General features: G+C 32.0%; 1 protein-coding gene across 2 annotated transcripts in view; it reads right to left on the bottom strand.

Moving 5' to 3' along the window:
• The window catches only part of LOC148308642 (uncharacterized), a 46,476-nt gene that overhangs the window by 10,819 nt on the left and 9,224 nt on the right, over nucleotides 1-26,433 (bottom strand). Inside the window, exons 3-4 of one of the 2 annotated variants that reach the window (XM_088261406.1) lie at nucleotides 11,904-12,088; nucleotides 8,619-8,813 (exon numbers count right to left, since the gene is read on the bottom strand). In XM_088261406.1, coding sequence (XP_088117532.1) covers nucleotides 8,619-8,813; nucleotides 11,904-12,088 — 380 coding nt within the window. The remainder of the gene's footprint in view (nucleotides 1-8,618; nucleotides 8,814-11,903; nucleotides 12,089-26,433) is intronic. The other variant, XM_088261407.1, reaches the window with a different exon arrangement.

Below are 26,433 nucleotides of genomic sequence, written 5' to 3'. Positions count from 1 at the left end.
CGAAGGCTTCGGTTTATTTGTTTCGATTGCCGTTTTATGCCACAAATTCTCGATAGGGTTCAGATCAGGACTATTTTCGGGCCAATCCAGTATTGGAATTCCATGAATTTCATATATTCTTTGACCAAAAATTTATTTCAATAGTGTTATAAAAAAAAAAATATTTTGAACATTATTAATCACAGTGAAAAAATAAAACTATAGACGCGCAACGTTTTGCTCGGTGATACGGTTCAGAGTCTAATATAGGAATATAGGAATAGTGCATTTCAATTGACGGTAATAAACACTCATCCAATTTTTTTTGTAAACATTCCTTTCACAGTTCTTCTTAAAACGCATTCATAAAAGGAACTGTGAAAGCAGAAATTTACAAAAGAAATTGACTATAAAATTATGAAATAAAACTTTTTGGTCACTAAATAGGCCCTTTTTTGGTATATCATCTTTAAATAGTGTTGTCAAATAATTTGAACTGCAAATCTATCAAGAAATCACAACAATTTATTTTTTATTTAAAAAAAACCTGATATTTTCAGTCTGGAAACAATGAGTGCTCGCTCAAATGTTTCCAATCTGATGTGATATGTGTTTTGATGCATTCCGTATCACCTGCATTCTTCCTGCAATGAATAAAAAATAGGTACGGGAAAAGTTTAATGCCACAAGTATAAAAATAAATTTTAAACATTTATTGATTCGGCATAAACTTCGTGGAATGACGTGTTGAAATTTAAAAAAAAACAGTTGTTATAAACCACTTAATGAATTTTATTTCATTAAACACGGCTAGTTTCGAAAACTAACAGATGTTTCCATCTACTGGTGAAAAATAAAACTAACGAGCAAAAATATCTAGGTGTAGGTGTATGTATATAGAGGTTAATACGGAAATAAACAGAGGGGAGGGGGGGTTTAGTAACGGGACTTTTTGTAAAAGGAAACATAGATAATAATGGTGACGTATTTTGAAACAGCATATTATTAATTAATGTTTTATAAGAATTTAAATTTTTACGTTTTTATAAATTTTCTAAATTGTTCATGACTTGACCTTTATCTATAATTGAGTATAATAATTTTAGTATACGTGAGTCAAATGAGTGGTTTGTTTCTATTTTATGATTTGCAAATTTCGAAAAATAATTATTAAATAAAATTTATTTTTGTTCCAAAGGTAAACTATTTTATGGTACCGCCTTTCAATCCTTATAAAAATGAGAGCCCGCCCATCTGGGTTGAACATCCGCCCACTGAGGGGCGTTTCTATCATCACCCGTTGAGAAAGCCTCGAAAATGTTTTATTTATTTTAATTTTCTTTAATAGAAAATGGTTTTGAAAATGCCTATATACATATGTGTAACATATGTAAGTCTTTTTTTCAATTTTCGATAACCCACAACGCCTTTACTTCTAGACACTTATCTCCAAGTAGGATAATAAGGATAGGGAAGGTAAATGTTAAATATACATCACAAATACCCAGACCGATTAAAAATATATTTTTGTTGGATTCATTTTACAATTGGCTGTAATCAAACCGACAAAGCCAGTTTCGCAGACGAGTTAACTTCAGTAACCCAACAGTTCCAAATAATTAATGAAAATAGATATTTTGAAACTCTTGTGACTAATTGCGCACCAGCAATATTTTTTTTTATACAAAAAAAATGTGTTTTTACATCTCTCCGTGGTTTTAAACTTGTGGATTGGTTTGCAGCAACAAATGACACCTTCTTCGCCATTCCTGTCTATTATGCACCATTCCATTCAACCTCCTCATACAACAGACAATGTCCTCGTTTTTATATACGCAAACAACACAATTTTGTAATATTTATCGACCTAAAGCGGCTCATTTTAGATAAAAAAGGTGTCATATTGTGATAGACTGGAATCGAACGAAGAACTCCAATAAGTCTAGGGGCCCAAAACCCAACGTAAAAATAAACGTTTCATCACCATTTACGTTTCATTTTTACATCAGATTATTCCTTTCCGGTCCGGAGGAAAAAAAAATAATCCGCAGGTTCCGAAGGGGGTACTGGCAGTACCCCAAGTAAAATGCTGTAAATACAGTTTTTTTACAAATTCGACTTATGTCAAAATGTTTATCATACTTAAAGTGACCATACGTCCCGTTTTGAACGGGACCGTCCCGTTTTTAGATAGCCTATCCCGTTGTCCCCAAGTAAAGTTTCGGGACGTCGTAATGTCCCGTTTTCAAAAAAAGAGCAACACAGTAACAATTTTTAAAAAAAGTGCAAAAAATCGGCGGTAGTTTGCAGTATCGCCGTTTCATATAAATTTGCTTTCATAATTTTTTCATATATATTATTTATTCTTTTAATTTTCTTTGTCAACATTCCTTTTCTTTTTATTAATACATAAAGCTTTGAAAAAATACGTACCATTTTCTTGAATATACATACTATTACGTGAAAATTAGAAGATGTCCCGTTTTGAGGACAAAAATAAATGGTCAGTTTAATCATACTATTGTTATTCTATTTTATCCATAATAATTTGATTTTTCTGCAATAAACATAATAATTTTCGAAAAAAACATAGTTGCGAAGAAGTTCTCTGCGGTAATAGCATTCAATTCCAACCGAAGTTCAATCATCACTGGAGCGCTTCGGCCGGATGTCGGCCGGAAACGATGCGTGCGGAGGGGGGGGGTGAGGAGAGAGAGTGAAGCATACTACACAGCGTGTTTATAATTTGTCGTTATATTATGGGAAGAAAACAAAGAATGTTTAAAAAATTCAGACATTAAAAAACAATAAAAATCACATAACGTTGAATGAACAGTTTGGACAGTAAAATTTTTTTACCTCATGTTTATGTATCAAACATATAAATTCGTCACAAACAACACACTTTATTTTGTTTTTTTTGTCAGATTTGCGCGGGCAGAAATTACAGCGACCTCGTTGTGTAGGTGTATTGAAATCTGAAGTACACGGTTTATCTAAGGGGAATTCTTCCCCCATTTCATCTGCAAATAAGCTAAATGCCTTTTGATGGAGCTTATCATTTGATTTTAATCTGCTTCGTTTTCTTGCGTTATCTGTCACGAGCTCCACGGCCAATTGTTGAATAAATTTTCTTCTCTTACTTCTGTCATTTTGTTTCCATTCTGGATTTTTACTAAGCCAAAGAAAATAAGAATTCAATGCCGCCATATCCAGGATTTCAAAAAAAATTCTAAGTGGCCATCTCCTTGTAGACCGGGCGCATGAATATTCTCTCGTCATTTTGTCTCCCAAATCAACTCCACCTTTAGTTTTGTTGTAATGCAATATTATTTCCGGTTTTTTCTTATATCCAATGTCGACGCTTTTGTTATAAAACTCTGTCGTTAGAAGATTTACAGCAGTTTTAATTTTAGGAACATACGATACCAGGGTCATATCATTCGAAAACCCAAACAGTGAGGAAAATAACTCTCGTGAAGGAGATTTCTGAAATGCTACAGGTATTTCTCTTTTGTTGCTTCTCATTGTCCCCGTGAGAGAAAGTCCTTCCGCCATCAATGATTGTGCTAAGGCCACAGATGTGAAAAAATTGTCGACTGTAATTCCTCGTCCACTGCCAAAATACGGTGTGGCCATCTCCATCACAACTCTATGACCTTGATTCACCTCCCGTACATTGTTAATTTTGCCCGTGTAAATCTGTGCATTACAAATATATCCACTATCGGCTTCTGCCGCCACCCATATTTTTATTCCATACCTCCCTGGCTTACTTTTTATATACACCTCAAATGGGCAATTTCGCCTAAAGACAGCTAGGCGCTCATCTATTGATAAGTGGGATCCAGGTGAATAATTTTTCGTGCAATTTTCCACAAACAGTTCAAAAAATAATTTTATTGCCTCATGTTTATGGCCAGACAGAGCCATCCTTTCATTTCTCGTAGCTTTGTTATCAAACCGAATTTTACTATGAATAAACTGGAACCGGTCACGAGGCATTGCCGCTGCATAAAAGAACTGTTTAAATACTCTGTAGGTTTTCCAAAGCTCACTAATGTGTTGTTTTCTTCCTCTATTTTTGCCAGATGCTAATAAAATTCCCATAAAAGCTTGTATTTTGCTTTCTGTTATTGCGTTTCCTGTAATACCTCGTTCTTCACAATATTTGTTGGTACAACGTATTATCTCAGTCATCATGGTAGGAGTAATAAAAGAAAAAAACATTTCTTTCATACTCTTTGCAGCTGCTAGTGGTCCAGCTATACCAGATGTTGATCTTATTATTTTGTGGGAATGGGTTTTTGAAGAGGGTGGAGGAATATCTGTCCATCTGTAGCCTGATTTGGAAGTGAACAAATTTTCTTCTTCATTTCTACTGTTGTCTTCTATATCTACGGACTCTACGCTGTTAGAGTCAGATTCATCAAGTTCTTCGATTATATAGTTATCTGCGTCGGAAACATCATCTTTATTTTCTAACCCTAAATCGCTTTCATCATCACTTAAAGATACATCAGTGTCCGTATCGTTCAGAAGTTGCTCAATCATATCACCTGTCAATTGTTTTCCACTCATTGTTAGGGTAAAGTTTATGAATATTAAAATTATGACAATTTGATTACAGTGTAAAAAGGCAGATTTTTATAAAATAAATGTAAAAATGCAATGCACCAAGAAATGTCAGAAGATAATTTGAATAATTTATAATTTTTCTTAGAAACGAGAAAAAACACTCTGTATTTGCCAAATAACGCTTGGGTATCGGGAACACACCACCGATAATTAAACTGTGGAGCGCTAGGAAAGAAATTGATACCCCCTTCGGAACGGGACAGTTAATAAGTTAACCAAGTTAGTTTTCTGTGTACTAATACTGATATTATAAAATAGAGTGCAGTTATTACGTTTGCTCGGGGTAATTAGATTTCTCTATCCACTTTCAGAGGACGTTCTTTTTCCGTAATTAAAAATCGAATTAGTGATGCAACGAACGGGGGAAATTTTTAAAATTTCTCTCTGAAATGGGAAAAATTAATACAAGATTTGTACAGAAGACCACAGACTTGATTCGACAACCCTAGACTTGTTTAAATCAATAATAATTTTTTGATTAATGAATAATAAATTGTTTAAATTAATAGTAAACCTTAATATGGGACTGCCGTAAAATGTACGATAGTAAGAAAAACTTACATATGCACATATTTTTTGAGAACTTTATATGTAATTAGAACAAAAAGTTTTAGCAAAAAAGTAAGATTAATGATAGTTTTACTAAATTCTTTACATGTATTGCTCGGCGCTCTCCACAGATTGTATGTCCGTCGTAAGTTTTACAAATGTCCCGTAATCTAGAGTTAAAAGACTTTATGACAATACACAATTACATACATATGTTTACAAAAAATCAAGCTACTATACACCAATGTGGGTAGTAAAGATATATATTAAACAACATAAATTAAAACCTTTAACGTATTAATTAGTTGTTTTTTTTTAAATATTGTAATTTATTTTCATGCTGAGGTTCTCTTTGTATAATAAAGACCTAAAAGAGGAATGGATGAATAATCGAAACCATAAATAAAAGGTGTAAGAAGTGTAATGAGTAAATGATGATATTTAAAATGAAAAATAAATTCGGCTATTTCTGTCATTCTTAAGTAGGCAAACTACTATTATACTATGAATTTGAGATGTTTTTGTCCGTTATAAACGAAATTCGTTAAATAGAGGTCCGTTATATCGAGGTTTTACCGTATTATGGTTGGCATTAAAGTGGATGGATAAAAAATGATAAATAGATGACAACCGAATATCATCATCATTGTTCATATTGTTTACGTCTGAAAACCAGTCGTGCCATATTATTTTCATGTAATAAATAAACAGAGCATATGTAGGTATAACAATTATTTCACAAGTTGATGAAGTAAATTAAAATAAATTGGTGCTTTCACAAGCTTTTGTATAAGAGAAGCCAAGTGTTAAGGTAAATGATTGTGCAGTGGCGTTCTGCTTACGCTCGCAGCGAAATTTCTATTTTATGCGAAAATTAAGTGTTCAACGTGTAGTTAGAGCGCAATAACCGCTCAAACATCCGTACCGAAGTGCGTACTCAAATGTTAATCACATCATTTTGATGTGTTTTATAGTATGCATCATTCCAGTATTGCTAGGAATATTTTACTTCATCAAAAAGTGATACAGGATTCCAGCAATTGAACTTTTATTATTATTATGAATTGAACTTTTTTCTTTCAGTTTACATTATTTTCAATATACAATAATTAAAAATTGGTAGCAGAAAAAAACATCAAAACGAATTTCAATGTTAAAGTCTTGCCAAAGAATGAATAATTTATTAGAAATCCCTTTTCGTAAATCCAGACTTGAGCAAAGACACTCATTTTTCATACCTCCAAAACTGTTCAACTTATTCCACAAAGACTATTTGTTGGATGTTAATTCCCTGAGTTTGTGTAAATTTAAAAAAATTGCTTAGATTATTTATTGAAGAGACAGATTTAAGCTCCTTTTTCCTTGTGTAGAACATGTTTGCTAACTTTGTACTTTTTCATCTTTTTTATGTTTTTAAGTTTTTAATTTTATTTAAAAATAAAAAAAAATGTTTTCTGATAGTCAAGTATTTTTTGTATTTTATATTAACACTTTTATTCTAGTTCTACTTATAATACCTATACCGTTTACTATGACTAAATTATATTGTATACCCACACACAGGCCATGCCTTTATGGGATCTTTTTTTGTATTAATATTTTTATTTTATTCATATTTTTTTGTATTTCAATTTATGTTATGTAATGCAAAAAAAAAAATAAAATAAAGAAAACAAAATTACTTGATTATCGAAAATAAATCGTGTTATACGTCTTGTGATATATCAGATATGCCACCTTATTTTTATTCGTTACAATTTTGTTGTCACGTTGTACAATCTCATAAATTTCGTAAGAAATTGAGGAAGACCGAGCAAAACTTAGTATTGGGGTGGCCGACCGGGTAAATGAGCGCCATAGACATTTTCGTCATCAGCCGCCACCGAACCATGTCTACCTCCAGTTGTCATTAGCATCATAGTGATTTTAATGAAATATTTAAAAATCAATGTGTAATTTCATCAGTGATCATTATTTTGTTTTAATGTAACGTAGCGATAGGTATTTTCGATTCTTGTTAAATATTGTAGGATAAATAGTGAATCCAGTAAGAAATCATATGATTTAATTGCAATCCCTTTATAAACGCATCTTCTAAAGAGAAACAATTTGGAGCGCACCATAATCCAAGGGTGGCCAACCCGCGGCCCGCGAAGCAAATCACGCATTTTTTCCATTAGTGTACACAAAACCACCAAAAGAACATTCCATCGTGCGCAGTTCGTATCATATCCCATATATGGGAGTATTTCACTATCCTGACAATTTCAAGACCCGTAATGGCGTCAAGTAGTTAAGACGCTGGACTAAAGAAGAGAAGAGTAACGGAAGAACTGAGAAGTTTTTAAGACAGATGGACTATAAAGTTTTTTTTAAAACAAAGCCAATATGTCTGATGTGCAATGATTTGAAAAGTACCTTATGAATATGTTTATAATATATATATATATATATATATATATATATATATATATATATATATATATATATATATATATATATATATATACATATATATATATATATATATATATATATATATATATATATATATATATATATATATATATATATATATATATATATATATATATATATATAAATATATATATTTATATATAGTGCTTGCTTTGAATAATAAAATAAATTTTGTATTACGGCCCGGTAGGAAATCTCATTCCTAAAATCTGGCCCGGCTACTGAAAATGTTGGTCACCCATACCATAATCCGTGCAATCCTATACGCAACCCCACAGGAAGATTAATTATTAAGGCGTGGTCAGGTCAGATGAACCTCGACGGTGAAAGGTGATCGAATAGTAAAACAAATTAACGAGGCAAATGTATGGTAGTTTGGAATTAGGAGCACATGAAAACCGAGGAAAAGTCATGATCAAGTATGTCAAATATTTAAAAGCCATGAGGTTAAGAATGGTTTTCTTGTCCTTTATTCTCATGGTATCGGTACTTAGTCTTCTTTCTTCTTCTTTCTACGTTATATCTCTCTTCTCTCTCATGTTACGAAATATGCCTGGTAAATTTTACTCATAATTCTTGTCTAAGTGATTTAATTAAAGTCCAGGTGTAAATATTTTATTGTTATACCTTTATACTGTAAATTATTATTATATCTTGGATGTCATGTATATAATGTAATAACAAAAAATATTAAAATAAAAAAATAAAAAAATATACAAAAATTGAATTGACATGTTAGTATTCGGCTCAACACAGGCCATGCCTAAAGAGCAGTAATACATATAGTAAATGTGTATATGAAATAAATATGTTTCTATGAATGTATCTATGTATTGATGAAATAAATAAATGAAATAAAAAAAAAATTAAAAAAAAAAAAAAAATTATCGATTCGCCGCCTAAGAAATGTGAAAAATAGAGAAAAGGAACAAAAATGTCTCTTCACCGTATATGAGTAAAATAAAATAACTTACTTGAGCCTCGACCCTAGCCGCCTTCTCCACCACGAGCTGATCGTTGAGCATGGCGAGTTGAGCTGTAGCCGCCCTGGTCTGTTGTCTCTGTTGCTCCAAGCTTTCTTCGAGGAACTTCTCGCGATGTTCCGTCGCTTGAGGAGTTGTCATTATTGATCTGTCCGTATATCCTGGAGTCGGTTCCCTACTAGGTGCCTACACAGGATTTAAAGAAAGCCAATTATTAATTAATCAAACCCACAGGAGTCCACAAACTGTCTCCAGGCTTTTCTGTCGGCTGCCAGCTCCCTTGCATCCTCCCTAGTCAGATCCGCGTCCCGAAGTTCTGACGAGGACTGCCGACGAATTGTCAGCAGTGGTCGTCCTGGACGGCACGAACCTGATGCCTTGTAAAAGAGGCAAGCTTGATTAAGGCTCTCAGGAGTCATGCGGAGTATATGGCCAAGGCAACTGAATCGCCTTTTCTTGACGACAGTTGTGACCGAGAATTGGATTATTATTATCAATATCAATATAAAAATATTAATTATTAATATCAACTGAAAATTTATTATCCTCTAATCCAGTGTTCTGCAAACTTTTTTCTTTTCAAGGTACACCTACGAAAATTTTAGAGGTGCATATTTACCATATTATGGTAGCATATTTGACATATTATGTTTAATGCGAAATGTGAGCCTACTTATCTGAGCACAAGACAATCAAATTTTTATTTTTACAAATCTAGACTTTCTTTCGCAGCACACCAACTAATCACCACAGTACACCAGTGTCCGCGGCACAGACGCGGCGGAACAATGCTCTAATCAACCAATACTATGAAACTTCTTGAATTACAATAAATACATAAGAATATAGCAATCATAAAATACAATTGAATCAAATATGACAAGGTGCTTGTCGAAACCGGTCAGATAAAAAAGTACCAAAAATAAAAGTGGTTAAAAACAAAGTTTTTTGTAGTTGTTATATTTTATAAAGTCTTTTTTTGAATTCCGGTCAGATGGTTACGATATTTGGTTTGTGATTTCATCATCAACATCTAGTTCATATTATCAAAGAAATCAAAAAGGAAACAAAATCAACACATCTAACAAGATTTTAAAATAATAACACATCCACGTTGAAGATATTCACACGTCGGAGTATCTATTTTAGAGTTTCTAGCCGAGTTAACCCTGTCAACTTCTGTTTGGTTCGAAATGAAATATTTGTAACAGAATGTTTGTTTATACTGAGTAATTTTGTGTTCGCATTTTGGTGGTTCAAATAAATATAAGTTAAATAAATAAACTAACTAACTACTAACTAACCATCACGCCGCTTCCCCGCAGGGGTATGCAGAGAGAATAGAGCGCCACACCACTCTGTCCTTGCAAACATTCTTCGCCTCTTCCACGTTCATGCATCTCCCCATACATACCCGCCGATTGTTACGACTCCTAACCTGACCACTTTCAAGTATTTGGCATACCTGATCGTGCCATATTTTTTTCGGTCTTCCTTTGCTTCTTTTCCCGCTAACATTCGCCTAATAAATTTGTTTTACCGTTCTTTCCTCACTCATTCGTTCTACATGTCCAAACCATCTCAACACACCTTTCTTAATTTTATCGATAATGCTTATCTCAGCTTTGCATTCATTCCTTATTTCACTATTCGCACATCCATCATACATCGTTTTGTCACACATTCTTCTAAGAGATCGCATTTCGACTGCATTCAGTCTACTTTCATCCATCTTTTGCCAACTCCATGTTTCACTTCCATACATTAGAGTTGGAACCAGGACTCCGTTGTGCACTGCCAGTTTAGCTTCCGCTGATAGATTTTTATTTGCTATAACTGATGTCAGTGCACCATTCACTTTGTTTCCAGCATTCACTCTTTTTTCTATGTCTTTATCAATCTTTCCATCCCTAGAAAACATACTACCCAAATACACGAAATCATCTTCCTGTTCCAAAATCAAATAGGCAGTTACACAAATGGAATATATCCGATCATTTTACCTTATTGATTTTACATTATTTTTTAACATCTCGTCAAAGATAAAGAAGAATATTGAAGTCTGGGCATTTACGGGGCTGACGACCGTCATAGGCTAGTTTAAGTGATCACTTTACACATGTGTAACATTCACCAATTCTACCCATTGTTGACTACCACACTACTCAAATTCTTGGAAGTTCCATATATATATGAACCAATTTAGAAACTTTGTTCTAGAACTTGGTCGTCAGCCCCGTAAATGCCCAGATTTCCATATTCTTCTTCATCTTTGATGAGATGTTAAAAAATAATATGAAAATAACTCCTGTGATTGGAGATAATCCAGATTTTGTGAACAAGTATTTGGACACACTCAAAATGTTGTAAATAAATTATCTGGTCAAATTATCAGCTTAAATAATAAAAATGAAAATGGTATTTTCTGGCGTTTCTCATGTGTGTGATTATAATCCAGGATTCGGACTTTATCTTTATCGGACGGGATCTTTCTCAGAATCCGTCTCAAAACTTTAAATATTATTTTCAAAATAGATTTTTGGTAACAATAACAGTATTTAATAATGCATTACTCGTTACAATCAGTAATCACATTTTGTAGAATAGACTGACAAAAAGCGTAGTACTTTATTTTTACAAATGTTTGGTATTACAACGAAATAAACGATGTTCATATAAAAATATAACTGCTCACATGTATTATAAACAGATCCCCCAACATGTGATCAGTATGTTTATACAGCGAATGTTATTTCTGGAAGACGATTTTCCGTACATTATTTTACGTGTATGAGATATAGGTAAGGAACATTGAATGAATTTTAAATTTTACACGATTAATTTATTAAAAATATTAAATGAATGATATTTCAATATCTCCTCTACATACAACATTTTGAGTGTGTACAAATACTTCTTCACAAATCTGGATTATCTCCAATTATAGGAGTATTTTTCATATTATTTTTTGACATCTCATCTTTGACGAGATGTCAAATAATAATATGAAAAATAATCCTTTGATTGGAGATAATCCAGATTTGTGAACAAGTATTTGGACACACTCAAAATATTGCAAATAAATTATCTGGTTAAATTATAAGCTAAAATGATAAAAATGAAAATGATGTTTTCTGGCGTTTCTCATGTGTGTGATTATAATCCAGGATTCGGACCTCACATACTAATATCATATACCAAATCCTGGATTTTAATCACACACATGAAAAACGCCAGAAAATACCAGTATTTGGACACACTCAAAATGTTGGTTACCTGTTGGTTTATTCTTGCTGGGGCGACAGACACATCTACATCCAGATGCGCTGGTCTTTGCACCCTGGTCGGTTGCGCGTGCGCAGCCTTCGGAGGAGGCTCCAAGGTGAGATGGTGCAGCTGGTGCCTTTCATCCTGATCATTGTTCTGTCCTTTATCATACGACTTGGCCGACTGGACTGCATCTAGGGAAGATATAATATGAACTTGTCCTATTCTGCATGCCTTCTAAATCGCATATACGCCGTTGGACACAAAAACCATCGCACTCGCTAAAAAAATGAAAATGAGCCTTATTTAATTAATTTTTTTTTCAGATGTTTTAAAATAAAACGATACAATATATAACATATGATTTATTCCACGCAAAATGAAAACTATTTAAATATATGGACGCACAAAAATAACGTTTTAAGTTTTTAATCAAAATACCTTAAAGATATTTGATTAGATTTATGTTTTGTACTGAGTATTTTAGATATATTCCTAATCTACGGGATTTTTCGATGAAAAATATTTAACTAATGAACAAATAAGAAATACTATGCAATAAAAATACACTATCGTGCAAATATAAAAAAAAACATTACAGGAAAAAAAGCCTTAGTGCGTGTATATAAAGGAAATGTATTTTTTAGGCGGTGGAAAATAATTAAAACGAGCATGTCTGTACTGGGCTGTACCACGCTTCATAGTGAAATAACAGAAAAAAAACCTTTATTTTTTGCATAAAAATGATTTTCAAAAGTTTCAAATTCGAACGAAGGTATGTTTTTGTGAATTACCTGGTAAAGGGTAAAAAATAAAATGATTTTTTAATAATTATATCAAATGATGGATGGATAAATTTTCCTACATTTTTGTTAAAAAGCTATTTTCCAATATGTAAATCAGTATGAAATATTTTCGTTAGTTTAAAAACATATGTTATATGATGTCGGTGTGAGGTGCGGAACGATGCAAAAATAGCCGTAAGGTCGCGCGGACCGAAGTATTACCGATGTTACGACACGCGTCACGATTGTCACATACGAGATCGAGCTGGCTAATTCTGAACACACTACCGTATATCCAACGCCACCGTGTTATGTTTTCCCGCGTAGTTTCAACGGGGAATCTCTACTCATAGCGCGGGCTTCCTTCATACCTACTACTCGAGAATAGGACAGCTGTCTTTGCCAAGAGCAGCAAAGGCGTAAAACCGCAAAATCGGGTATGCCGTCATCACAGTCGCAGACGATGCAGGTCAAAAATAAGGCGAATTCATGGCTGAAACAATTTGACTGCCGGTAACTCGCTGAAAATACCAGGATCCTTTTTCTTAAAAAAGAGATGTCAAAAACAAAAATCCCATTTGACACTTATTTTTTAAAGCACACTAAACTTTTTTCTTAAAAGCAGAACAGCAGGGGAGTTTAAACTAGATAAATTAATTATACCACCCTGAATATTCTAGTACATGGTAGTCTCCCCTAAATTGATACACTCGAGGGTCAATAATGCAATTCACAAGCTTTATGGTTTTTTTTACCCTTTTTGTGACTAGCAACCTGTACCGGATAAATGGAAAAAAGGAATTATTGAAATATCAATACCGCAACCATTCTCAGTCTACATTGCACATTGATGATTCGAAATAGTTACTCTTATTGTGGTATTGGTTTGGCCATTCGGATATGAGATGGTACATTTACCCCATTGTACCCCTAAGTGAACGCAATTTAATTATTTTTCAATGGAAATTAACATATCTATAGACATTTTTCCTTTAGATATTTATCATATTTTTAGATAAAATTTCGTAAATAATTCGCTTAAATCTTTTTAAGAGAAAACACTTCAACTTGAGAGAAATATTGGTCCATTCCTCGATACACCACAATATTCTTCATTAATCCATTTTCTGTCTAAACTACCAAACTGAGAAGCGAATCTCTCAATATATTCGTAGAACTATAATTATTCATTATTACATTCTTACTATTTTTAATACTCTCATTCTTCCTTTCAACTCCGCACTATATTCTACTTCCCGCGTTTTCTTTTCTATCACCAACTAACAGTATTGTAATTTCTAACACACGTTATAACATATCGGCCTTTGCAATTTCAACGGGCCATATGAAACCATGAACACATGGACCCTATGGTTGACCACATCCGATTGTTTGTTATAGGTAAATATGGCTTCATTGCTATAACCCTGCCAAAATCCATATAAATTCAAACATACATACGATTTGATGACGGTAAGTATACAAGTTTCGTAGCTATGCAAGGGGATAAGTCAGTGGCTATTCTAAGGCATCTACTCATAAACATGTAATCAACTTCCCCTACACTGTACACTCAATTTTATTTAAGGTATCAATGGTTCTCGTGTAAAAGCAAATAAGTGTCGATATAAAATTCTTGTTGTATGAGAGTGGTGTCATACTAAAATGAAATTTCTTGTCAAAGAATTAAGTAAAACTGACAAATACGTAAAAAAAACTTAAAACAAGTAATCTTTACATCTCACCAATAGATGTCTCTAATGAAGTTCTAGTGATTCAAGAACAAGGTTTCTAAATTGGTTCATATATATAGAACTTCCAAGAATTTGAGTAGTGTGGTTGTCAATAATGGGTAGAATTGGTGAATGTTACACGTGTGTAAAGTGATCACTTAAACCAGCCTACGACGGTCGTCAGCCCCGTAAATGCCCAGACTTCCATGTTCTTCTTCATCTTTGATGAGATGTTAAAAAATAATATGAAAATAACTCCTATTATTGGAGATAATCCAGATTTTGTGAACAAGTATTTGGACACACTCAAAATGTTGTAAATAAATTATCTGGTCAACTTATAAGCTTAATAATAAAAATGAAAATGGTATTTTCTGGCGTTTCTCATGTGTGTGATTATAATCCAGGATTCGGACCTCACATACTAATATAAGAGTTTCTGCTTAGTAAAAAGCTTCTTTACATCTCACCAATAGATGTCTCTAGTGAAGTTCTAGTGATTCAAAAACAAGGTTTCTAAATTGGTTAATATATATAGAACTTCCAAGAATTTGAGTAGTGTGGTTGTCAATAATGGATAGAATTGGTGAATGTTACACGTGTGTAAAGTGATCACTTAAACTAGCCTATGACGGTCGTCAGCCCCGTAAATGCCCAGACTTCCATGTTCTTCTTCATCTTTGATGAGATGTTAAAAAATAATAAAACAAGTAAAGTTAGTAAACGACATAATATGATGTATGTAGTAAATGTTCAAATTGTAGACACGCAATCATGTGTATTCAAAATACAGGCACCGTGGCCAAGTTGGATAGACGCACGACTGCGAAACAGGCATCGCGGGTTTGATGCACGCCAATCGCAAAATGAAATAATATTTTATTACAACTGGTTTGGGTATTTGTGATGCACAAATATTAGTAATATTTTAGAAAGAATATAATTTAATTCAATTTATTTTAGAAAGAATATAATTTAATTAATATTATTACAAATGTATTTTGCATACTTATCTTCTTTTTTTATACTATTCTACCAGCAGATAAGCCTTAAAAAACAAAAGGTTTGCTAGTTATTAAAAAAAAATTAAAAATAGTGAAACGCATCTTTTGCCAAGATGACGTTTTTTTGTTGTTAAATTTAAATGTTCAAACGCTTTGATTTAAACGAACAAAAGTTTTACTTAATCGTACATTTTTAGAAATTTTTGCGCATCAAAGTGAATAAATTATTATTTCTGTAATTAAAAGAAGGAAAAAGACTTTTGAACTGAGGTTTTGCTGATTATTTACAAAAAAATTGTCTGCAAATATTACTTGTGTGTATGTCTGTTAATTTATTTACCTATTTTATTTGTTTCAATAAAAGAGTAAAAAAAACATTAAAAAATCATTTAAAAAATCAAACATTTGTATTATACCACTGATTGATTTTTATTTAATTTCACACGGCTAGTTATAAAAATTACAGATGTCTTCATTGACAGGTGATTACAAAAACCAACTTTGCCCGTTAGTTTTTTTAATCACCTGTCGATGAAATCATCTCTAGTTTTCAAAACCAGTCATTTGAAATTAAATAAAAGTCTATAAGTAATGTTTCATTTTTTAAATAATGAACATATCATTCCACAAAGTCAATGACAAGTCAATAAATAATAGAATACTATTTTAAGCATACACGTCCTGGGGATCTATAAAAAGAAGAAGAAGATGAAAAATTTATTGTATTAAAGATATATATTTTTTTATTTCTTTCTATTGCATATAAATAGCGGATATATGAATAAAAAAGGTCACAAATGATGTTTATTTTTATTTTGTATTCAGTTTAGAAGAGTTTTTACCATTATGATATGACAATACCATTGACTTACAATAATATAATGTAAGTCATAATGGTTTTTGAAACTTTTTGATCCTGAACTAATCATATAACTGGTGATATTTGTACGTTTCCATGGTGTAATGATAGCGTGTTTGGCTACCGTGCTAGAGGTCCCAGGTACGATTCCCAGGTGGCGTTGAAAATAGATATTTGTAAGTTTATGTACACTCTAATATTTATTTATACTACCCTGGACTGGTCTCTGATGTGCAGGAGTGATCTTCTTGCTTTCATGTTAGTTACGATCAAGATAACATTGCGTTAATACGATGCAGTGCCCTATGCACCATTGGGTGCGGACAATGGTTAGAAGAATACGATATTTATATCGATTGAAAACGATACTAAAATCTAAATAAAAGAAAAAAATGTTTTTACGAAACGAAAATAAAAGCGTATCTCATCAGTCATTGAAGGTATTTTACATTTGAAGCGAGTGGAGCAACACAGAAATGAAAATATCTCGTATAAATAACGTTAAATTGTGTTGCGGTACCTGCCCGCTTTTGCGTCATTCGCGGGGTAGTTAATCAGAAGTCTTAGCGTTCGCGAGTCGTAGCGCCGTGCGGCCGATGGTCCATAAAGCCCGTCACAACAATGCGGTGGGCAGAAGCAACGAGGGAGAAGAACCACCTCCAGGCGGCGGCGGCGTCCGAACACCATTTTATTTTCAGACGAAATAACAATTCATCAAATTGGCAATGCGGACAAAGCACAAATTAACATGAAAAACATTACAAGTCTCCAAGCTATTTTTGGTCATACAGACGAAATACATTGTGATATTAATAAAACAGGATACAAGAGGAGATTGATAGAGGAGAAGTTTACTATGTAATAAATAATTAAATCTTTAATCTAATAATTACTGAAATAAAACGAAATAAAAACAATAAATTCTAAATAATCTACATGAATTAAATTATATTATATTAAAATTTGGATGGTAAATATTGGTACCTATGTATGTTAAATTTAAATATGAAATGTGAAAAAATACATTTACACACACATATATATATATATATATATATATATATATATATATATATATATATATATATATATATATATATATACATATATGTGTGTGTAAAATACATGTAAAATAAATAAATACATCATTCTTTAGCAATTCCTTCTCTGTCCAAGCGGCCAGACTAAGGAATGAATTACATCTCCTTGTAAAAAATGCATCCTCTCCAATACCTTTTAAGAAACGTCTGAGACGTTACTTTCTATCATTAGCATCCTGTTCATAGAACCTCATCCCTTAGTTCTTCCCTCTATCTCCTTCCCTTAACTCCTTTTTTTTCTTCTGCCTTCCTTATTATCGTCAATTTGTAATTTATGTTTTTTTTAAATTTTCAAGTACCTACTCTCTGATTGCAAATAGCTATATAAGGTATCAAACGTTTTGATAAATATCACTAGTCTGTTTTTGGTTGGTTGGAAGATATTGCTTTTTGGTAAATGGCCCGCCAATGTACTTATTTTTTTTGTACATGAGGTTTAAAAAACATTAAAATAAATAAACAACTTTTGAAATTGGAGTAGTGTGGTTTCTATCAAGGGTAGGATGGTGAACTACTTAAATAAATAACCGGTCAAAAAATAAGTTTATTTTAAGTTGAAAATGATTTTTACAAGAGTACCTAGCATAGTATTTTAAAAAATTCAATAAGATTAGTACATTTCATAAAGGTCTCTGCTAATTAAAAATTCATAATTCAGGTATGGTTTCCAGACGAAAAAATGGCATCCACTTGCCAAAACCTTAAATAATAGATGCCAAGAAGAGTAAAATCTTTAATTGAGAACATATCGCTCACTCCCTTCAAGAACGTAATAAATGAAAAAAACTTGATTTTTCAGGAGATCGTTTTTAATGTAAAAAAAATATAATACAATGTATTTAAATAAATATCAAGCCACTTACTGAACTTTTTACTGTGCAACAGATCTTTTTTAGTAAAACCTGAAGGTTGTTTCTCCATTTGAAAAATATTTAGTTTATTTTAAAAAATAATTAAACATTACCTTTTCTTCAAAATGCAAAAACAACACTTTCTGCCCTGTGGCGGGTAAATATTAAGTTAAAAATATGCCGCTTCTGCTGGGATATAGTAAATTTTTTGGGCATTATGAAAACATGCCCATCTGAAAATTGACGAATTTTGATTTATGACGTTCTTAAAGGAGTGAGCGATATGAAATAACTAATAAAAAAAATATTTTACAAAACTTATTACAAAAATACAATACTTTTTTGTTTCAATTAATCTGTTCGATACTGTATTTAAAACAATAAATTATTTATGAAAAATGCATGAAGGTACTGTTCATTGATGAACATAATGGCGTAAAATGCACATTCTTATCGAGCGAATGAGATATTCCTAGATCGATGTTTGTATGAAGAGGTTTTTGGTACGCGAAAAGCAATGCAATATTATTAAATGTTTCAAAGCGGGAAATTTACGTATTCTTCGACAGATTTATGAGCGTACAATTCTAATGATGAAATAAATCTGATGTTTGAAAACATTGGCACCGACATTAGGTCAAGGTACTTAAGTTGAGAGAATACGCATTTGAATAACGGATAGAAACCAAAAACACATTTATTTGGAAGAGAAACGATATAAAAAATATGTCATCGTGATCTGTGCCAACAAAAGGGATAGGAAGAAGCAAAATAATTTATAACTATGGCTAAAAATACCAATATACAGTACCTCGCATGTATGACGTAAACATAAAGTCTCGTAGGTGTCTCAACTTGATACGGAACATCTATCGTTATTTTATAAATAAAAAGATGGGAGTCTGAGCATTACAGAGCTTACGACCTGGAATTCCACTGGCTTAAGCGATCGCATTAAGCACTTGTGTGACGTTCACCATTCTGCCCATGATTGAACATCCATTTTGTGCTAATTTTTAAGAACCTGTCCCTTTTACAAGCGGGTAGAATTTTAGTAGATTTGAAAGTATGGTAGATAGTGACTAGCTCCATTTGAACATATGTAGGTGAGATTAATTCCGAATTATTAAGTCGATGCATAACTAACTTCGTGTTTTTTCATGAAAACAAAAATTATTTTTTCGCACATACTTTACTAATTCAGTTAATTACTTTTTTAAAAATAATTTTAAATGAATTTCTTCCATCTCTCTGTCAAATTTTGAATCCCATTTGAATATAAGCTTTCGGATTTCGATGCAAAGAACGTTTCTAGTGCTGTTTTCACCTCCGTCGTTATTTTTTTTTATTTTTATCATTTTGTAAAGATAAAAAATCAAAGATAAAAAATTGTAAAAATCAAAAGGAACTAGGAGAGTAAGGCGGATGCTTTAAAACATCCCATTTTAGCTCCTCAAATTTATGCTGTGTTATCATCGCAGAATGTGGCCGCGCGTTGTACCCACACGTCGTACTTGGAACCCTTTCCAATGCGATGCAGATGCCTCACCACCGTAGATTGATCAATATCCATCGTCAATGCAATGTCCCTGGTATTTTGACGGGGATCAGCTTCAAGAATGGCTTTCAGTACATCATCATCGGTAGTTGAAGGGCGTACCGATCTTTCTTCATCAGCTGTTGATAAATCCGAGATCTGAATTTAGCAAAACACCTTTGACTGCTTCGAACTTCGATAGCACCTCTGCCGTCCACATCACGTATGTTTTTAGTTGCCCCTGTTGCATTGTGGTTTTTATCGAATTCAAAAAGTAGAAGAGTCGAATATGTACTCTTTTCTCTGACATTTTAAAAATTTACATGGGCTCTTTATAGCGCAACCGCTAACGTTAAACTGAATAAAATGTTAGAATAAACCCTTCTTTTTATGATACAAAAACAACATTAAGAACGACTGTTAACACAGTTGGTTAAAAAAAACTACAGATTACGTGAAAATACGACAGTACTTATGCATCATCCTAATAGTTCACATATATTTTTTAGGAGACTAAGCCTAGAATAACTTTAAATTTTTAGACAGATCTATTTGACCACTTCATTTTTTTTGTCAAACACTGTATTATTCACCCTACGGATGTTATGCCAATTTAATATTTGTAAACTGTAATATTGACATTGCATCCATAGGGTCGATATCCAGTCTCTGATCACTATGTGTTTTAGAGGAATATTATAATTTATATTGCATGTTCAATAAAAACGTATATTTTACGAAATGAAAATCCCTCGGAGTACTATTTAGTCACGCAAGGCTAGGCACACTAGGGGGAAAATCCTAAATGAAAGGGCAGTATTGGATAGGGAAGTACCAGAAATCATTCAATAACAAAAACTTATTGACAAACGAGATTTCATAATGTTTAAGGGGAAAATATACGTAAAATAAATTCGGATAAATCCAAATCAATTCGAGATTTATTTTAAGCAAAACTATCAATATTAAAGTTTTTTATCAATTTGTTTTAACATTCAATACTTGATGTATAAAAAAGAATTGAGATACGTTTTATTAAATTATAAAATAATTATGGTATATGTATCTAGAAATCAATTAAAACCGTTTAATATTAAAATACCATTTTAGAAACTGAAGAATACAAATACAAATGCGAATATTTTATTGCAAACAGAAAAAAAATGTAATTGAGAATATGAAGGTACATATTGCCGAGTATTAATTTACAGAGAGTATATGATAAAAAAAACTTAAATAAAAATAATAAAAACATATTTGTAAATTCAAAATACAGCAACGAAATCATCAACCCACGATTATAACTGTCGCCAAGAAAATGTGATGTATAATAGTTGACTACTTGTTTACTCCGCAAGTCCTATGCGGCAAAACGATGTATGATAAATGTTTGAATGGTGATATAAGGAAAGAATGCAAGGCTGAGAAAAGCGTTATCGATTAATTAAAAAGAAATGTGTATTGTGATAGTTTTGGGCGTGTGAACTGGATGAGTGAAGAAAGTACAGCAAAACAATTTTAAGAGTCGAAAATAGAAAATAGAAGACGGAAAAAAACTTGCAATGATGAAGTATTTCATAAACTTGAAGCGGTCAAGTCAGTAGTCGAAATAATCGGTGTGAATAATTGTGGAAAAGGCAAAGACTGTTTGCAAATACAGATTGGTGTGACGTTATATTCTCTCTCCTTACCCCTGTAAACAGCGAGATAGTAAGATAGTTTTTAAAAAAGCTTAATTTGATTTAACTGCTTGCAATCTTGATTAACTTAACTTAATTAACTTAATTAAGACTCCCGAGAGCCTTAATCTCTAATAAACTTTTTATTTAGCAGAAATTTTCACTTGTATGTGAGGTCCGAATCCTGAATTATATTCACAAATATATATATATATTTTTATGTTAGCTTATAATTTGACCAGTTAATTTATTTACAACAATTTTACTGTCAAAAAATACTTGTTCACAAATCCGGATTATTATTTTTTTTTTTATTCAGCTAGACCTAGGAACAGTATCGTATGGCTAGGTGCAGCTAGCAAGGTAATATTGTTGCATGAAATCATAATATATAGTTTTTGTTCAAATAATTTAATTTATTTGAAAGATATCGCTATTATAATTTATTAATAAAAAAAATGCTCTCAAAGATAAATGCATTGTACTCTCGCGCGTTAGAAGTGAAAGTTTTAGTTTCTAGAAACGGTTGATTTTATGTATAACCCTCTTTGCATTTATTGACAATTTTATTATTTCAGTATAAAAAATTATTTTGTGCAATTCTATCCCACTTATTGAAATGAAATATTTAATTTATTTATCCATTTCCATTTGTTCATACTCTATAAAAGAAATTGTAGGCTTATGATTTATGTTTCCAAGAATTTGAGTGGTGTGGTTGTCAATCATGGGTAGAATTAGTGAATGATACACGTTTGTAAAGTGATCACTTAAACAGGCCTATGACTGTCGTAGGCCGGTTGCCTAGCCTTCTTTATTCTTCTTCATCTTTGTTGAGATATAAATAAAAGGTTTATGATAGCTAAAGCATGATACAAGTAACTTAGCTTGCAAATTTTGTAAATATCGAGAGGATATCTTTTTTCAGAAAAGGACAGCGGGGGGGGGGGGAATTCCTCTGTACTTTGTATTTTGTATTTTTTTTGTAAAATTTTGAAGATTTAAAATTTGACATCAATATTTTTTAAAAGAATTTATAAAATATTTTTGTTAGTATAGGGTGGGGGGAGAATTCACGTTTTTTTAAGAAATGCGCAGGATAGATATGAGGACACTTTATGAGCCGCCGGGATATCGCTGTCAATAACAGTGAAACACCCCAACCTATCCAGAGAAATTGAATTGAAACCCTACCCTACTCAAATTATCTTAATCATGACATAAAATCCTTAATTTCACCTTCTCCCAAAATAAATTAAATCGGATCCCCTTATGCGCGCTATTTATGAAGTGATCTTATTTTATGCATAAGAATGCATAGAGCACTGTATCAGTTAATGCAGCCTTATGTTGATATAATGAAGTAACAATAACCTATTTTTTCTGACGTAAAATGGGGACTACTCTTAGTCACGCAAGGCGAAAAAATGTTTCATAAACGAAATAAAAAATTTCAAAAAACTCTTAATGATTTTATATGAAAGTATTCGAAAAGAAATATAATTAAAAATTTGTTTGAAAATTATTCTGTTCATTCAATATTAAAAATATCATTGTTATGTGCTTCAATTGGTAATACTGATATTAAAAGTTTGTGACAACTAAAATACGAGAAATATGTCTGTGTTTTGATATTTTTAAGATAACGAGAAAAAATTGTATTAAAGATAAAATAAATAATAATAATAAGTATAGATAAAATTGTATCCATTTCAAAAGAAAATCATAATTATTACTTACACAACGCATAGTAGTTAAGCTGTATATACATACGTCTGACTTCTAAACATGTGACAAGATGATATGCGATATTATCTTATTATATCGTTGTTTATAATGTATGGCTCTCTTTCTCCATCTCTTTACATAATATTATACATTATATCTTTCTTCTCTCGCATGTAACGAAATGTATCTAATAAACGTGAGGCTCCTTAAAATTTCCTATTCAATTTTCGTCCAGTAGTCAATAATCAAATCGCCGTTAAAAATGTTTTACTTTAAAAAAAATAAAACTCAACCCAAAAAGTACAGAATATTGGAAAAATATATACGATCGATTATTTTTTCAAGTATAATAAAACAAAATAATAAACATTGATAATATAGTGTTACAAAAAAACAAACAAATATTTTACAAATGAACCCCGATTCGTCAGAATTGAAATAAATTATTGTTTAGCTAAAAAAGTAAGATTTCAATATAATTATTGATAAACCAAAAATATAACCAATTGAATGTGCCGCTAATAGAAGCAAAATAAATAATTACAATTATTATGTTAAGAAACCAGCTAACGCACCACACTAACATAAATTTGTGTTTTATTTCACTATTTATATTATACGAATTTAAACTAATTAAGCTAAAACGTGATTGAAAATTCAGTTAAATATTTTTTTTCCTAACTCAATACAATGGGATTTTTATGAAATATTGTATTTCGAATGTAACCGTCATATATTACACGTTTAAATAACATATTTAAATGTAATTTTTAATGAAAATTTTACCAAAAAACCGAAATGAAGGTTGGTTAAAGGACCCATAGAATATTATGTTATTAAATGAAGGTTAATAATACTTCCGCACACCTCATAATAATCGTCACTAAAATGAAATAATATATATTTTAACCGCCTTAATATGCAATAAGAAAAGTTAACTTTTTTCGCTTTTTTTATATTTTTGTAGAACAAAATTATGAGGCGAATGTAGTTGAAAAGAGAAACAGGGGAATACCGAGGAAAACTTGGCACAGTCAAGTATTGAAATACTTGGGCGCGTTCAAGTCAGGAGTCGGAAGAATAGGCGGGATGTACGAGGAGATGCATGAATATGGAAGAGGCGAAGATTGTTTGTAAAGAAAGATGTGTGAGGCGTTCTATTCTCGGCGTAATGGTTAGTTAGTTGAATAACTTCTTTCGCAATTAAAAGATTTGTTAATTAAAATGTTTTCACTGCATTAATTATATACAATATGAAAGCAACAAATAAAACCGTGAAAATCGCAACATCGCCAACATTGCATAATTTAACTCAAATCGCTCACTCCTTTCAACAACGTCATATTTCAAAATATTTGATTTTTCAGGAGATCGTTTTAAAAGTCCTTTCTTCGTTCATTCGATTCACATGCCCAAACCATCTCAACACACCATCCTAAATAGTATCAAAAATTCTTCAGGAGATCGTTTTAAAAGTCCTTTCTTCGTTCATTCGATTCACATGCCCAAACCATCTCAACACACCATCCTAAATAGTATCAAAAATTCATTTTGAATATTAGAAATGAATGAAATGTGAAATTAAAGGCATAAAATTTAACTGAATGTTTTAATACTTTTTTTTAATCATTAATTTACATCCTAAATTTGTCCCCTTTCTTTGCCCATTCCATTCACATGTAAAAACCATCTCAACAGACCTTCTTCATTCTATTTCCTTATATCATCGTCCTTGTTGACCGGTCCGCGGCGATAAAAAGGTTGAGGACCACTGCTAAAGGGGACATTTGTACAAATCGGTTAATATTCGGTCGAGTTGCCTACAGAGAGATCATTACCCCATTTGGAACTGTTTAATGTCGACTAAATTTTTCTCTCTCTTTCTCTCTCTCTCTCTCTCTGATCGTTACATGCAGGGTATTTATTGTTAATGCCAGGATGATCTTAAACTGATATACAACGGGTGTTTTTTTAGAGGTATACAAATTCGAAATTCCCGCAATCAATTGATGGTGGCACCGCCGTGTGGCATGTCGCACCATCTTGTTTAAACCACAGCTCTGTCACATCAATGCCATTCAACTGAGGTACGAAGAAGTCAGTAATCATGGTTCAGTAGCGCTCTCCATTGACCGTAACATTATGGACGGTATCGTCTTTTAAAAAAATGGGCCAATGATTCCACCTGCCCTTAAAGCACACCAAACAGTGACTTTTAATGGATGTAAGAACTCATAGGCTTCTGGGTTTTCTCCACTCTTAATTCAGCATTTCTGCTTATTGACATAACCATTTAACCAAAAATTTGCCTAATCTGTGAACAAAATTTCGCGTTGTAAAAGAGGATCAAGTTGAATATCGTTTTCGGTCCATCCACAGAACCAACGCTGGTCATGGTGAAATGGTAAAACGTACTAACTGCAAATCAACTGACAACTCGCTCAATCCTTTCAACAACGTCATTTATCAAAAAAAAAATTTTTTCAGGAGACCGTTTTCAAAGTTTAAGAATTTAATAAAATGTATTAAAAATAAATCTCAAGCCACATATTGAACTTTTTACTGTGCAACTGATTTTTTTAGGTTAAACCTCTAGATTTTTTCTCCATTTGAAAAATATTTAGGTATTTCAAAAAATAATTGAGCAATACCTTTTTTTCAAAATGCAAAAACAATACTTTCTGCCCTGTAGCGGGTAAATATTATGTTAAAAATATGCCGATTTTGCTGGGATTTAGTACATTTTCTGGGCATTCCGAAAACATGCACAACTGAAAATTGACGATTTTTGAAATATGAGATTGTTGAAAGGAGTGAGTGAAATGTAGATTTCGCAATACTTAACATTGCATAATTTAACTGAAATGTAGATTTCACAATATTTAACATTGCAGAATTCAACTCAAATTTAAATTTCGCAATAATGAACACTTCATAATTTAACTCAAATTTAAATTTCGCAATATTACCATAAACAGTGCAGAATTCAACTCAAAATTTGATTTCGCCATATTTAACATTGCATAATTAAACTCAAATTTAGATTTCGCAATATTTAACATTGCAGATTTTAGATAAAATTTAGATTTCGCACTATTTAACATTGCGGAATTTAACTCGAATTTAGAATTCGGAATATTTTATACTACAGAATTTAATATAACTCAACGTCAAATCAAATTGGAAAGGGATAAAAATAGTCAACAATGGCTTTGAGTTGTTATATGAATGTGAACGCTTTATTTATTTCCAACTTCGCTAAT

Source organism: Brachycentrus maculatus, unplaced genomic scaffold, assembly GCF_059751285.1.
Source record: "Brachycentrus maculatus isolate JH-2025_06_01 unplaced genomic scaffold, ASM5975128v1 h1tg000153l, whole genome shotgun sequence".
In the NCBI taxonomy this organism is placed as follows: domain Eukaryota; kingdom Metazoa; phylum Arthropoda; class Insecta; order Trichoptera; family Brachycentridae; genus Brachycentrus; species Brachycentrus maculatus.
Note: the sequence above shows the minus strand (reverse complement) of the source record. Positions and strands in the feature narration are given on the sequence as shown.